Genomic DNA, 14,137 nt, shown 5'->3' with positions numbered 1-14,137 from the left:
TTTGTAAACCACACACAAACACTTTAGAAGCAGCAGGAACATAATATTGTATATTTGGATTATGCAACAACAGCTGCTTTGTAGTACTGCTGTGTACACAGATCACTCTGTCATCAGCATAAGGAGGAGGTGAAAGTCTCTTATTTCCCTCTGATCAAAGTGCCATGTCCTACTAGTGCAGGCATGAGAAAATCCCTATGGAATGCTGAGGATCCTCCATTCCCAATAGCTTCCTATAGGTGGGAGCAATTAGCACCTTGCACAGTCTGTCTGTTGAGGGAAAGAGCAACCCTGATAGCTTTAGGGGACACCTCTGCTCTAAGGAAAAACTGACAAACTCTGACATAGCTTACAATCTCTATAGCTCTAGCTACATGGTGCACAGAACTGACAGCATTTTAGAGGAAAAATAAGTGGTTTGTGTTCAAACTTGTTGTTCAGTTCCTTAGTCATTTCCATTACTTTTATACCACCGGTAGCTGGGAAGTATGAAGAACTTTGCCTTTGAGAAAATGGTGAATAACAGAGATTTGAAACAAGAGCATTCCTGACACATGTAGATTAGATTACTGAAAACCGTATTTACAAATAATTAAAAGCAACTGCATGATTTTATTAATGGAAATAACGAAAAGTATATTTTAATACTTTTTACCCTCACAGTTTGGATAATGAAATCTAAGGGTGTTTATTTTTCACTATTGTCTCTGGCTCTTTCACATTCTCCGTGGTACTGATTTTGAAGGCAGACAGCACTGAGTGTTTGTTGTTATCTTCTGTTTTTAACTTAGGTGAGGGGAAAAAATCTTTTAAGCTGAAAATCTTGCTAGCATCTATGGAACTATCTTTTGGAAAACCTTTAGGTTTGCAAAACCTAAATTTTATGGCTAGTTTGAGCTGAGAAAGTGTCCTGGTAATGATAAAAAGATAGAAATTGCTTTTACAGGAGATGGTAGCTGCAAGTTTAGGTGTTCCAGCCAACAGGATCATGTGTCATGTCAAACGAATTGGTGGAGCTTTTGGTGGGAAGCTCCTGAAAGCTGGATTACTGGCATCAGTTGCTGCAGTGGCTGCAAAAAAGTAAGTGCGTGTATGTGTGTATTGGGCTGCAAGGAGAAAACTGGGTGAACAAGTTTGGCAGCTTGGCTAAAATGCTTTCTCCTTTCCCCAAGCCTCTAGCGAAAGAGCCGTAAAATCTGGAGTATTCACATTTTGTAAAGTTGTTCACTAGATTTTTTTGTTGTTGTTCATTTTGTTTTGTTTTGGTGCACTGTTTTAAGATGATCTAGACTCAAGTTGATGAGACCAGAAGAAATCAAGATTAGTATAAGCCAGAAAAAATCTTGAAATGGTTGACCATTATCAAACACCAGCCTCTGAGGCTGAGGCTTTGTATGTACATTCAAAATATTGCATTATTAATCTGAGAGTATCTTTAGCATTCTGCTGTGCCAGTGGAAGAAATTATATGTGGAGCTGCTTTTGGGAGCTTCTTTTAGACCTCAACCTTTTTCAGTCAAAATTAACTTAAATCTACTTGGTGGTATTTCTTTGCTAGTTCTAACTGAGCTACTTTGAGAATTAACATGTGCAGCTCACACCCAAGATCCAACAAGACAATATGCTCTGGCTGGGGCTGGTAGTTAGCTGTCAGGGGACACCTTCTCTTCTATATTTGTACATATAGCTGATTTATTACAGAATGCACATCATGCTACAACATGTCTTAGCTACAGTGATCTTCTAATCTGAATAGCTAAGAGGTAACTCTTGCTTCAGGCTGAATTCTAAGAGCTATTACCTCACTTAATATAGTTGTCTTAAACTTTAATGTCAGTTTCTTCTAAAGAAATATGCCCCGTGTTGTCTAGCCCTCTTTTGAGAGGTGAAGTGCAAATGGACATGATTCCAAATGCAAAAAAAAGAACTATATACATAGCTTTAAGCATATATTTAAATCTTCTAAATTTAGTCTAAATATATATTTACATGCATTGCTAGACCTGCATTCATGAGGAAAGCTAGTAATAACTTCTCTAATTCTGTCTGAAATTGTCACTTATCTTTTGTTGATTTAGAACCAGCAGAGCAGTTCGTCTTGTTCTGAGTCGAGGGGATGATATGTTAATCACTGGCGGCCGACATCCTTTTATCGGTAAATACAAAGTGAGTGCCACAAGTATTCAGTCCAAAAATACCTGTCCATGGTCTATGAATGAGATTAATACTCGTGGTTAATACTTGCTCTATTAATGAAAATAATTATAACCAATTCAAATCTAAAATAAAACCATTAGCCAGGAAACCAAGAGATATAATTGCTGTACAAACCTTTCTTTGCACCTGTTTCTATCTGTGCACTTTTGGATTCCCCTCAGTGCACGTCCTTTTCCTTCTTTCTTTCTGGAAACTGGAAGCCAAATGTTGTTACTAGTTCAAACATCTGCACAGATTTATTTTAAGTCCTCCATATGTTCATGTTCAATCAAAAGAGTCGCTAGCTTTTCTTGGAAACAGTGTCATACAGGAAAACTCATCCTATGGAGGAAGCTAGTCTGTGCTGTTATCAGTCTGGTGTCTGCCAGGCACCATTCTTACAGAGTCAGAGTGAGACTTGACTTTGCCTGCAGGGAACATTGCTAAGCGACCCAAAATGCTTCTCAGTCATCTGTTAGGCAGCACACATGGACGAGGGGCTGCCCGTGGGGCTTCTTTATCTGCCATGGGGCTCGTGTTGCTTGTTGTACACTCCACCTATAAAGGTCATAGGTGGCAGATGGGAAAGCCCATAGCCCTTTTCACTTCTGCCTTTCTACAGTTCCAGTGAATCGTAGTGGGAAATGAATAGCACAGGATAGCACTGATTATGTGGCTCACATTCATTTGCAAAAAGTCCAAGCACTGAAAAGTGAATGAATAACACAATCTAAGAAGGCTGTGTTGATCTCCTGTAGGTTGGCTTCATGAATGATGGTAGGATCGTAGCTGTGGATGCCGAATTTTACATTAATGGAGGATGCACCCCTGATGAATCTGTCCTGGTAAGGATTTTCTAAACTGACAAATCTTATAATATGATGGAACCAATAGCTGTGAAATGATGAAGGCCACCTCCCTTGCACAGGTACAGGATTATGCATATATCCTTCTGCTATGGAGACTCTGGGCATGTCAGAAAACACACATCTCAGAGTTTCCTTCTTTGGTGGCGTACTATACAGCTTTTGGTATTTCTTTACAGGTTAACTTTATGAACTGTTTCTCAAGCTTATTTTCCCATTGTAAACATATTGGCTAAGAATCTATTCCTTTAAAATACATAGTACCTCCATTTGTACTTGCTGTGACAAGTATATGCCATTACTCATATGCACAGTTAATACAATAAAACTCCCTTCAGTCGTTTTTGCGAAGAAATGTTTTAAAGTTTGTTGTTCTAAACTCAGTGGAAACACTAGGAGTGCAGGGTTAAATCTGCCATTCTAAGAACAACCTGACAGTGAAGAGAACGAGTGTCCTCTTCATGAGACATCAAGACATTTTTAAACTTATTATTAATCTACTTATTTTGAGCTAATACGGATTTTTATCATGTGGAATTTCTAAACAGACAAACATAAGAAACAGAAGACACTCTAAACTGGAATTATTATGGTTTCTGCCAGATCTAGAACTTTACTGTGAATTCCTTTAGGACGTGATAATTCAAAATGCTTTCACAGCTTTTCATTTTTTTTCATATTTCTTATTGCTTTAAGTCTAACCTCTCTATTTTTAATTTTATATGACTTTTGATTTTTGAAGCAGAAGCAAAATCAGTCTTAAAATCAATTTCACTCAGCTGTTAGTAGCAACAGCTTTGTTCTATGAATATTCCAAAAAGAACTGAATATTAAAAAAAAAAGGAACTGAAATGTAGTATCATGCTTCTTGACATCAGTTTGCATTTATGGATGATAGTATTCTTATTGCCAGTGATTTACAGAAACTTGAGTTTAAAGCTAATTGTCTCAATGCCTTTCTATGGAAAGAGAAAGAAAAAACTAAATGTAAATGTGAAAGAAGTATTGCTCTGACATTTAACTGTATCTGCTTGTGCCCTACTCTAGGTAGCAGAAGTATCCTTATTAAAAATGGACAATGCCTACAGGATTCCTAACTTGAGATGCTGGGCTTATGCTTGCAAAACCAACTTGCCATCAAACACGGCATTCAGAGGGTTTGGTTTCCCCCAGTCAGCATTAGTGACAGAAACTTGGATAACAGGAATTGCAGATAAAACTGGTTTATCACCAGAAAAGGTAAAAAAAAAAAAATGAAGACATCTTCTTTTCTGAAATAAAGCTTGTGTGGTTGGAAAGTTAAAATACCTTGGATTAGCTCAACTGTTTGAACAAATCTTCTCTAAGGCAAACGTAATTTGTGCTAAAATTCATAAATACTTTGTTATTAGTGTCTGAATGAATAGCATGCTCTTGCAAATGGAACCAAACTCATAATTGTCAAAAAAAACCCAGTTATGTTTCTGTTGTCTACTAGTCCCCCTATATGGTCAGTAAGATTTTAGAATTATTATGTGGTTTCTGTTGATTTTCTTATTTCAGGTTAGGGAAATAAACATGTACAGGGAGAATGAGCAGACACATTTCAAACAACGACTTGATCCAGAAAACTTAATACGGTGTTGGAATGAATGTATGGAGAAGTCTGCATACTACAGGAGGAAAACAGCCATCAAGGAATTTAACAAACAAAATTACTGGAAGAAAAAAGGGATTGCTATTGTTCCAATGAAATTTCCATTTGGATTAGGCACACGTCACCTTTCTCAGGTACCACCAGGGTTCATTTGCCAGGGTTAGCTTTATTTTTAGGATCTAGAAACAGGAAAAGCAGATATCCAAAGGTTTGCATCTTTTCCTTTTGATGCACATTGAAGAACAGGGGCTAGCATTCAAATTTTGCCTTCTATTCAAAGACATTGAACAGAAAAATCAAAATATGTTCCAAAACTCTGTGCTTTCACTTTCGGTCCCTCATCTCCATACCTTATACAATACATTTCTCACCAGTTCAGTCTAATTCTTTTTCTTTCTCTTCTTTTTTAGGCTGCCGCTCTAGTTCATATTTATACTGATGGGTCTGTGCTTCTAACACATGGTGGAATTGAAATGGGACAGGGTATTCATACAAAAATGATCCAGGTACTAGAGAATAAATATTACCTTGTGCTTTATTTGTCATGCAGGTAAATGATGGGAAGGTTTTCTTCTTGGTTGCTGTAGCAGCTGAAGCAAGACACACAGAATAATTTCTTTATCAGCATAGCTGCCAGTTTGTTGGATCTATAGTGTTAGGAAGTGAAGGTGCTTTCATTAAGATAAGGAGACAACAGGAAAAGAAAACAGATTATTTAACTTTTATTATTAAAAGGTACATCAAAATGCTCTTTACAAATAAGATCTTTTGGGCCTGATCCCTCACAACATACAAAAAAGAGAGCTAATCTCCAGATTAGGATGCAATCTAAAGAGATGAGATTATTTTCTTGGTTTAATGAATGACTGAGACACTGCTATAATGAGATTTACCAATTCAATGAACCCTTTGGATGTGGGCCTGCATGTTTTGCCTTAAGTCTTACAAGAAGTTCTTACAGGAAGTCAACAGCAAAATCAACTACTTAACTCTGTACTGACAGACTCTGCAGAATGATTACGGCTGGAGGTTGGAAAAATGCTTGGAGAAGCAACAGGGGAGCTGTTGGAGTGTTTGGAATGTTCCTGAAACGCACAGGGATATGTTCTTCTTCCCAAAACAGGTTGCTAGTCGGGAGCTGAATATCCCCATGTCGCGTATTCACTTTTGTGAAACAAGCACAACAACTATTCCTAATGCCTGTGCCTCAGCGGGATCTGCAGGGACAGATGTCAATGGAATGGCTGTGAAGGTAAAGAGCAGTTTAACACAACTCCTGATTTTTTGTGGTATTTAATGCCTGCCAAAATTTAAGCATTAGAGATGTCACAGAAAACAGATTTGGGATCAAAATTAAGACCATTGGAGATTGCCAAGAAGAAACATCACTTTTTCATAATTTCTCAGTAATGGTATTTGTGAGTGTTCAGATATAATCCAAATCTTCCTCAGAAGTCTTAGATGTTTGACTAAACCCTTGTTTCTTCTAACAGAAATGATTAACTTGTCCTATACTAATCCTATATCTTTTCCCTGTTCTAAATTTACTGATTCAGGCTGATTCCAGTCCTTACAACTTAAGTCTTAATAAGGTTTTTGTTTATGTAGTTAAAATAACAACTCCTACCATGCTCTTTCAAACTAAGAACAGTAAGACACACATTTTAAATACCAACTAAGACATATTGAATAAGTATTAAATAGTACCAAATTTATTTTTGTTAATGTTGTGTTATTTTCTTCCAATTTCTCTCCTGAACAGGATGCTTGCCAAACTCTTCTGAAACGTCTACAGCCTATCATCAACAAGAACCCAAAAGGCAACTGGAATGACTGGGTAAGAGTTATGAATCATACTGGATATGGTTGTGGCTTGCAGCAACTGTGATATTGGTATTGCAGTCTGCTGGTCTTTTCAGCCTAATAGAGCTAAAAGCTGCAGGAACAGGTTGATTCAGGATGCAGGTGCTTCATCTTGGTATGTGACAAGCAACACTCAGGTCACTTCTGTTGCTGGGGAGTGATCTGTGAAGTCACATTTGAAATTGCTAAGTTTTTATTATACAGAAAATAACACCTAGTGTAATAAGTGACCCACTTTGATTTACTTGCAGACAATCTCTTGTAGAATATGTGCCAGGTTTTATGTATAGTTTATGTAGTTTTCCTATCTGGCTAGAGGTTCTTTATTTTTTGCCAAATCAATAATAATAAAAATATTAAAAAAAAACCTTTCTCAACCTTTTTCCTTCTGTCTTCTATATGCAGTGTATTGTACAACTGCAAAAAGGTATTAGGAATCCTTTACAGATCAGAGTTGTTCTGATCTGTAATTCGTTATATAATAATCACTTTTGAAATGGGATAATACAGAAATAGTACTAAAACTGATCATAGAAATAGATTTGCTCACTCAAACCTGGCGTTGAGTTTTAGGACTAGGAACTGAGTGTTTCTGACTGTAAGCTTTCTGCATATATGTGCTATTTTTAGCAAGCTGTTTTATCAAGGTATGGCTGAGAACCCAGTTGTACGTGTTCAAATGTTGAAGAGCCTGTTCCTTTTTCCTTTTAGCCAATACAGCCTAATGAAAATGCTAATCTCTGCCATGAGGCATTTACAGATCCAGTACACCCATGATGATGGTTCTCACAGTATTAAATACCATAAGAACTGTGAAATTTTGAATTTGGATTTATTTATTGTCATCAATATACTTGACATTAGAATACGTGTGATGTCTTGATAACTGACAGCTACATATGCAAAGATGCACATAAAATGCACATCTACTGTAATAGATAACAAATTAACTTGGATATTTCAGGCACACTGAAAATGTTAGGAGCAATAGCTGACCTAAGAAAGAACATTAATCCACATATGAAGGTAATCTTACATCTTGCAAAGTCAGCAAATAGCAATTACCTAAAAATAATTTTAAAAGACTTTCTGACTCTATTCCCTCTTGGTTGACTCTCATGTGAGATTTGCTTAGATTACAAGAGGGAATAGATTTGGATTCTCATGCTATCATTTATAAGACACTGGCATAAAAACACTGCAAAGAGCATTTATCTTGTCAGCTGTGGTGTCTGCATATAAAGTCATACAGATCTCTCCCAGTTATTTATCAACCAAATCCGTTCAGCTGACAGACACCCATTTCTTTGGAACTGAACAGAAAAATCAAGCAGGGCCTTTTCTGACTCTAACAATAAAGATTGTGCAAGAACAACATTATTGACAGGTCTATTCATTGTTGCATTACCAAAAAGAATTCAGGTTGCTCCTCCAGAGGTGGCTTAGTGCCATAAGTATTAGGCACCATGTGCAGCTAAACATTTCTTGAAAGTCTACATGTCTTTACCAGCTTGTTATAGTTTGTTTCTTTTTTTTTTTTTTTTAATAAATATGTCTCTGCTGTGTAACTTCCTGAGTCACTGACATATTACAAACACTACTGTATTCAACAGGTTAAAGAAGCTTTTGAACAGAGTGTGAGTCTTTCAGCTACTGGCTACTTTAGGTAACATATTTTTGTCTCTTAAACTTGCGTGCACAGTGAAGGATAAACTGATTTCTGAAGATATCCCATGTAGTGCATAGGAGATCTTGTCCATTGGGGTGTGTGATTTTGTTTGTTTGTTTGTTTTTTAATCGCTCATCTTATGTTTTATGTAATTGCTTTATTTAGGGGGGTCTGTTGTGTATAGTGTACTGCTCATTCATGGCTGGCCTGAATGTGTGGATTATTTTTTTTTTTTTCCCACCAGAGGTTACAATGAAAATATGGATTGGGAGAAAGGGGAAGGGCAGCCTTTCACATATTTTCTTTATGGAGCTGCTTGTTCAGAGGTTGAAATTAACTGCTTAACAGGAGATCACAAGGTAAAAATGAGTGTCTCATATGTTTTGGTAATGTAAATGAGGTTTTACTGGATTTGTTTGCCTTACTGGATGCTCCAACAGCCATAAGTTCTGCATTAATAAATTACCTGTGTTCATATGATTGTAGAAAAATCAAAAATATCAATGAATGAAAATTGCAGGTTGAGCAGAATGAAAACTGTACACTATTAATCAACTTCTAGCACTTCTGTGTTAATGCTGTATTGTTTCATCTTTATGGTTATGGCACACAACACATATTCTCTACTTGTTCTTTCCATGCTTGCTAGCAGCTAATTACAGCAGAGCTTCCTGTTCTATTTCCAGTCTCTTGACCATCTAGGTAGCTGGATGTCATAATTCTCTGACCTTGCACACACTATCTGCTGGACATAGAACTGACTTCTGTGAGATTTTTCTCTGGCTAAAATTGCATTGGAGTTGACACAAGCCCATTTTACTTATAATGGAGTATTGGAGATTACTTTAAATTGCGTACCTGGAGGGGACTCTCTTTGTCAAATATTATCTCAGTGAATACCAGTTGTAGCCCACAGTGTATTCTAATGCCTCTATTCTGTGCATGTCTTCTTGTAATATGCACTTGAATTTTATTGACAGAATGTCAGAACAGACATTGTTATGGATATTGGATGCAGCATAAATCCAGCTGTGGATATAGGACAGGTATGTGCCAAGAAGTTTCTGTCTTATTTCTGCTAGACGAACGAGTCTTTTATCTGAAGTGAATATCAACTTTTTAGTTTAGAGAATATTAATTTCTTACTGGATAATGTTATAGGTCATTTTATGAAGTCCTTGCCCCCATAGTTTTGCATTTGAGTCAGTTTCAAAGCTCCTATAGAGGTCAACGAAGCTTGAATTTTATCCATCTCTCTCATCAATCTTTAATACTTTATATATGTGTGTGTGTGTATCTGTATCTGTAATTTATGTATGTGCCCATGATCTGCTAGATTTAAATCTCAATTTTGATCTACAGTCTCCAATTTCTCCTGTTACATGAGCTGCCTTGCCAACTGGAAAGAAACAGGTTCTTTTCATGCAAGTTGGTCCACAGATCTCACTATTTGATCAGGAATGCACTTTTCTCTGCCTAATGTGAGAGAGGAGTGTGAAACTTTTCCCCATCACGATAGCACCAACAGGTTCAGGAATTCCACTAGTCAAACGTGAAAGTAAATGGTCTTCTAATATCTGATGATATGGATCAGTTCTTGCCTAAATTGTACCTGTTTTACCAAATATGAGAAGATGAATTATGTTTCTCCTTATTTAAAGATTGAAGGTGCCTTTGTCCAAGGCATTGGACTTTACACAATGGAGGAATTAAGGCACTCTCCAGAAGGAGTCCTTTATACACGGGGTCCAGATCAGTATAAAATCCCCGCTGTTTGTGATATTCCAGAACAGTTCAGTGTTTCCCTGCTGTCATCTTCCCAAAATCCTTATGCCATTTATGCATCCAAGGTAAGCAGACCATCACAGGGGCTGATTCTCTAATCTTGGGACAATCAAAGCAATTACACTGATACGGAATGCTTATAAGCTTCTAGTTCCTCCTCTTCAGAGAGCATGTTTTGGGAAACATCTGATTCTCAGATATTGGCAAGCAGAAAAGTAAAATTCATTTGCAATATCCAAATTCAAGCCAGATTAAAAGGTTCAATACCTCAACAATGAGAGAACTATGGAATAAGGGTAGATTTGATCCCTTTTTGAGATAATGAGCAAATGTAAATCCCATGTTTGAAACAGTGAGAGGACATCAAGCTCACAGAGGCCTGCATTGTTTCTCTTTAGGGAATTAGTTTGAGTTCAGGCTTTGCTTTTTAATCATAGCTCTACCTGGATTTGGATTTTACTTGTCAGTCTTATTTCAGTTTAGTGAGACATTAAAAAAAAAAGTAAAACCAATAGCTGATAACCTGAAATCAACCTTTATATCCCAGTAATCAGCTAGCAGCATAAGAATTGCTGTGATAAAAACTTGCCTCTGTTGAACCTAAGTAAAACTTCCATATTAAAAGAGTGAAGGACTTAATTTACTGATTTTAAAGCTTTTCAGTGATACTGAAATGACTTTTATTCCTCTCAGTTGATCAAAACCTACACTTTTTGGTCTCTTTCAGGGTATAGGTGAGGCAGGATTGTTCTTGGGATGCTCTGTGTTCTTTGCTTTGAGAGATGCAGTGACTAGTGTGAGGAATGAAAGAGGATTAAGCAAAGCCTTCACACTGCACAGCCCATTGACCCCTGAACAAATACGAGCAGCCTGTGCAGATGACTTTACTGAGATGGTAACAGGAAGATCGGGAAAGGGTATGTTTTAAATATCTCTGGGGAGAACTTATGCCTTTCAGGACCCTACCTTTATAGTGTGATGACTGTCTCCAATGGATCATGTTTTGTAGACAGCAATATCATGCTGCAGCTTCTTCACATTGAAATGCCCAGTAATAAATCTTACTCACACAAGCTATTCTAGCAAATGCCATTCAAGAATTGCATTAGAATCTCCCTTGTTTTGTATAACCTGTGCTTTCCTTGAAAATTCTGTAAATTTCATAGTCCCCATTCTCCCTGAAGCTTCCTCCTTTTCTCTGCTATGTCAGATCCCAATTAAGTTTAAATATTAGCAGCAGGCAGTGTATGCTAGATCATCCTCCAAGCAGCTTCAACTCCTACCAGGTGTTCCCACAGGTGTTCCCTGAATCAGTCACTTAATTCACCTTGTTTCACAAGGCAGTATAAATATCCAGGGGTCAGAACCCCTGCTGAGAAATTCTGCTGTAGAAATTCTTGGATTCTCACAGATTCTCTCAGTAGCTAGTATTTCTGTGCCAGGGAGTCACTGGCCCTCAAGTCAGTAGCTCTGAAGTTTGGTTCTCATGGCAGGAACTTGCTGGAGGTGAGGTCCACTAATGCAGGTACTGTGTTTCTCCATCTGTGCTCTGCCCCGATCCCAGTTGTCACTCACATTCCTTGTAGCCACCTCCTATGGGTATTTCCCATCTGTCTCTCACAGTGCACTCTGCTGAGTGACTTCAGGTTGCCTTGGAGTCATGTGGTTTTGAGAGCTAGTTGGGACAGTTTGGGAAGCTACTTGAATAGTATTAACCATTCTATTTGTTTTTCTTTTAGATGACAAATGATGCGTCTGCCTTCTGCAGTCCTTGGGTCACTTCTGTGTGAATGCCAAATGAAAGATTTCACAAAGATCTGAATGGAATTCAGTGGAAAGCACCAGTATATTTCCTCAATACACAATAATAAACACACAGATAAAATAGTAGTTTTCTCATTTTCAGAAATATATACTTCAGCTACAAAAAAAAAAGTATATTTATGTCTTCTATCCTTTGTCCTCATTCTCTCCACTATACTCACTACACTGCTTTAAATGCACCACACTACTACATTTACTTACTAGGAACATACCTTTACATGAAGCATATGTACTCTACAAGAAGGATCTGATGAATAGCTTTGTGGTACCACAGTGCCAGAAAGATGAACTCAAATGCAGCTGCAGGAGAATAAAGTAAGGATGAATTATCAAAGTTTGTTAGATACCTGACTGATATTTGTTAACTTTTAACAATTTGATATGTTGTTTGTTTTTGTTTTCTGGAAGACTTCAGCTAATTTACTAATTTAGATTTGAGCCACACAGTGGAGTCTGTTGAAGGATCAGAACCCTGCTCATGGGACTCAGTCCTTTTTTGGTTACAAAGGTGACTAATTTGTAGTAAAACTGTTCCTGATTCCTGGCCACAGGCACCTTTGTGATAGTACCATACAATAAATCAGTTCTAATTTTCTTTCACTGTGCCAGGAAAATTGCTGTGGTTGACCTGTATAAACAGGAGATGAATTTATCCCCAAAGTTGCAAGGGTCATTTTTGCCCTTTTTTCCCTTGGAGGATTTCTTCTTTTCACAGAGTTAGCCCAGAGCCTCTAAACTTTAGTGGAGAAATTCACATGGAGTCCAGTATGCTTTGAACAGGAATCTGGACAAAACTTTCTCTGGAAAGGATTCTTAAGCAGTGTTGTTGTGCATGTTGTGCCCTTTCTTTTTTTTTGGCAGTGCAGATCACATATCTGTTTTGCAGCCTTTCTAAGCTGTTATTAACAAATACTCCTTCCACGTTTTGTAGTGTTACCTGATTATCTTGATAAAAAAAACTGTACATAAATTACATGTAGATTGTTGGTTTTTTTTAGACTGAGCCTCATTAAGCTGTCTTCTGGATTTTAGGTACTGCATGGAAGCTAGAATAATCAGCAACTAAACATATATGACACTGTGGCTACATGAGCTATGAAATAAAGTTGGGATTGACAAGTAGTAAAGATTTTTTGTCACTTTTTAAAATGTTGTTAGAAATTTACCTACTGAAGGGGCTAGATAAACAAGAGGTTTAAGGCTCTATAGGCTCTAGCTATCCGGTGGTAGCTATCGACACATTCATGTTCACCACACAGAAATGCCTACACCTAGATGAACCTGGCCTCCTAGTTTTCTTTCTAAGAGAAGTGTTTATGCAACTACTCACCTTCAGCACTCCTGCTCTAAGAGAAACTTAAACTTGTAATCTAACTACTAGGGGTTCTGGTCTGGAAGTCCCAGTACTCTGTAAATGAGCTGAAGTCCAGTATTGGATCTGTTTTTTTGGCCCTTTTTGGGCCTTTTAGGAACCTGCATTCCTTTACCTACAGTGTGTAGATGGATGCTGCCATGAGGAGCACAGCAGTGCCATGGCTGGCAGGACCCGTTAACAGCTTTTGCCTATAAAGCCTGGTCACTGAATATTCCTCACTGCTTGTATTATGGTAAGGCTCAGAGGTGCATTAGAGCTGTTTAGAATCATTCATTTGATTCTAAGGAGGTGCAATAAAAGACGCAGGGTTGACTGTTTTGTCTTGCAAAGCTAGACTGGCTTACTTATTAAGTGAAGACATGTTTGTTTTAATATATAAAAATGGTAAATGAAATGTGCTGCACAAAAGTGGAAGCTTTTGAAAGTCATGCACATAAATCCCTTTTTAAATAACAATAAAGACTAGCTGTGATAAAGCATTTTGGAACTACTGACCTTGTTTCCTAGATCCAAATCGAGAATAATAAAGATCTAGAATCCCAAACCAGTATTTGAGATTCCAGGCTCTAAACATCCAGCACTTCTATAGTATGGTCATCTCCTGACAGCATCCAGAGCAGACAGACTGTTAAGGCAGGAAGGTCTAGAGAGCCAGTGAGAAATTTTAAATGTATGTGTAGTAGCAATCTTGATTCTGATAAAGTTTGGTCACTGAGCAAGAAAAAAATCTAGTTAGTTCAGGTTAGTAAAAGGCTAAACGAGAAGCATGGTTCCATAGTTTGTCATTTGACACCCCAAAAGAATGAGTATTGTTGCCCATCCTCAGTTCTAGCTCTTTTGGCATTCCTATGTATTCTACATTCATCAGTTGCTGGATAACACAAAAATTATTTGCTACATGAAGGGCACTGGGTGGCGTGGAA

At 37.5% G+C, this 14,137-nt stretch overlaps 1 protein-coding gene across 1 annotated transcript in view; it reads left to right on the top strand.

Annotated features, from left to right (window-relative positions):
- LOC104570847 (aldehyde oxidase) overlaps nucleotides 1-11,944 on the top strand; it is a 29,252-nt gene extending 17,308 nt beyond the window's left edge. The window contains exons 20-33 of the mRNA XM_010217897.2: nucleotides 947-1,080; nucleotides 2,079-2,166; nucleotides 2,955-3,041; nucleotides 4,110-4,301; nucleotides 4,605-4,832; nucleotides 5,109-5,204; nucleotides 5,822-5,950; nucleotides 6,461-6,535; nucleotides 8,175-8,227; nucleotides 8,475-8,589; nucleotides 9,211-9,276; nucleotides 9,892-10,080; nucleotides 10,743-10,932; nucleotides 11,755-11,944. Of these exons, the coding sequence (XP_010216199.2) occupies nucleotides 947-1,080; nucleotides 2,079-2,166; nucleotides 2,955-3,041; nucleotides 4,110-4,301; nucleotides 4,605-4,832; nucleotides 5,109-5,204; nucleotides 5,822-5,950; nucleotides 6,461-6,535; nucleotides 8,175-8,227; nucleotides 8,475-8,589; nucleotides 9,211-9,276; nucleotides 9,892-10,080; nucleotides 10,743-10,932; nucleotides 11,755-11,765 (1,653 nt within the window). The 3' untranslated portion in view covers nucleotides 11,766-11,944. The remainder of the gene's footprint in view (nucleotides 1-946; nucleotides 1,081-2,078; nucleotides 2,167-2,954; nucleotides 3,042-4,109; nucleotides 4,302-4,604; nucleotides 4,833-5,108; nucleotides 5,205-5,821; nucleotides 5,951-6,460; nucleotides 6,536-8,174; nucleotides 8,228-8,474; nucleotides 8,590-9,210; nucleotides 9,277-9,891; nucleotides 10,081-10,742; nucleotides 10,933-11,754) is intronic.
- The last annotated feature ends 2,193 nt before the right edge of the window (nucleotides 11,945-14,137 follow it).

Source organism: Tinamus guttatus, unplaced genomic scaffold (genome assembly GCF_059628265.1).
Source record: "Tinamus guttatus ecotype Peru unplaced genomic scaffold, ASM5962826v1 Tinamus_guttatus_pri_ptg000592l, whole genome shotgun sequence".
Lineage (NCBI taxonomy): Eukaryota > Metazoa > Chordata > Aves > Tinamiformes > Tinamidae > Tinamus > Tinamus guttatus.
Note: the sequence above shows the minus strand (reverse complement) of the source record. Positions and strands in the feature narration are given on the sequence as shown.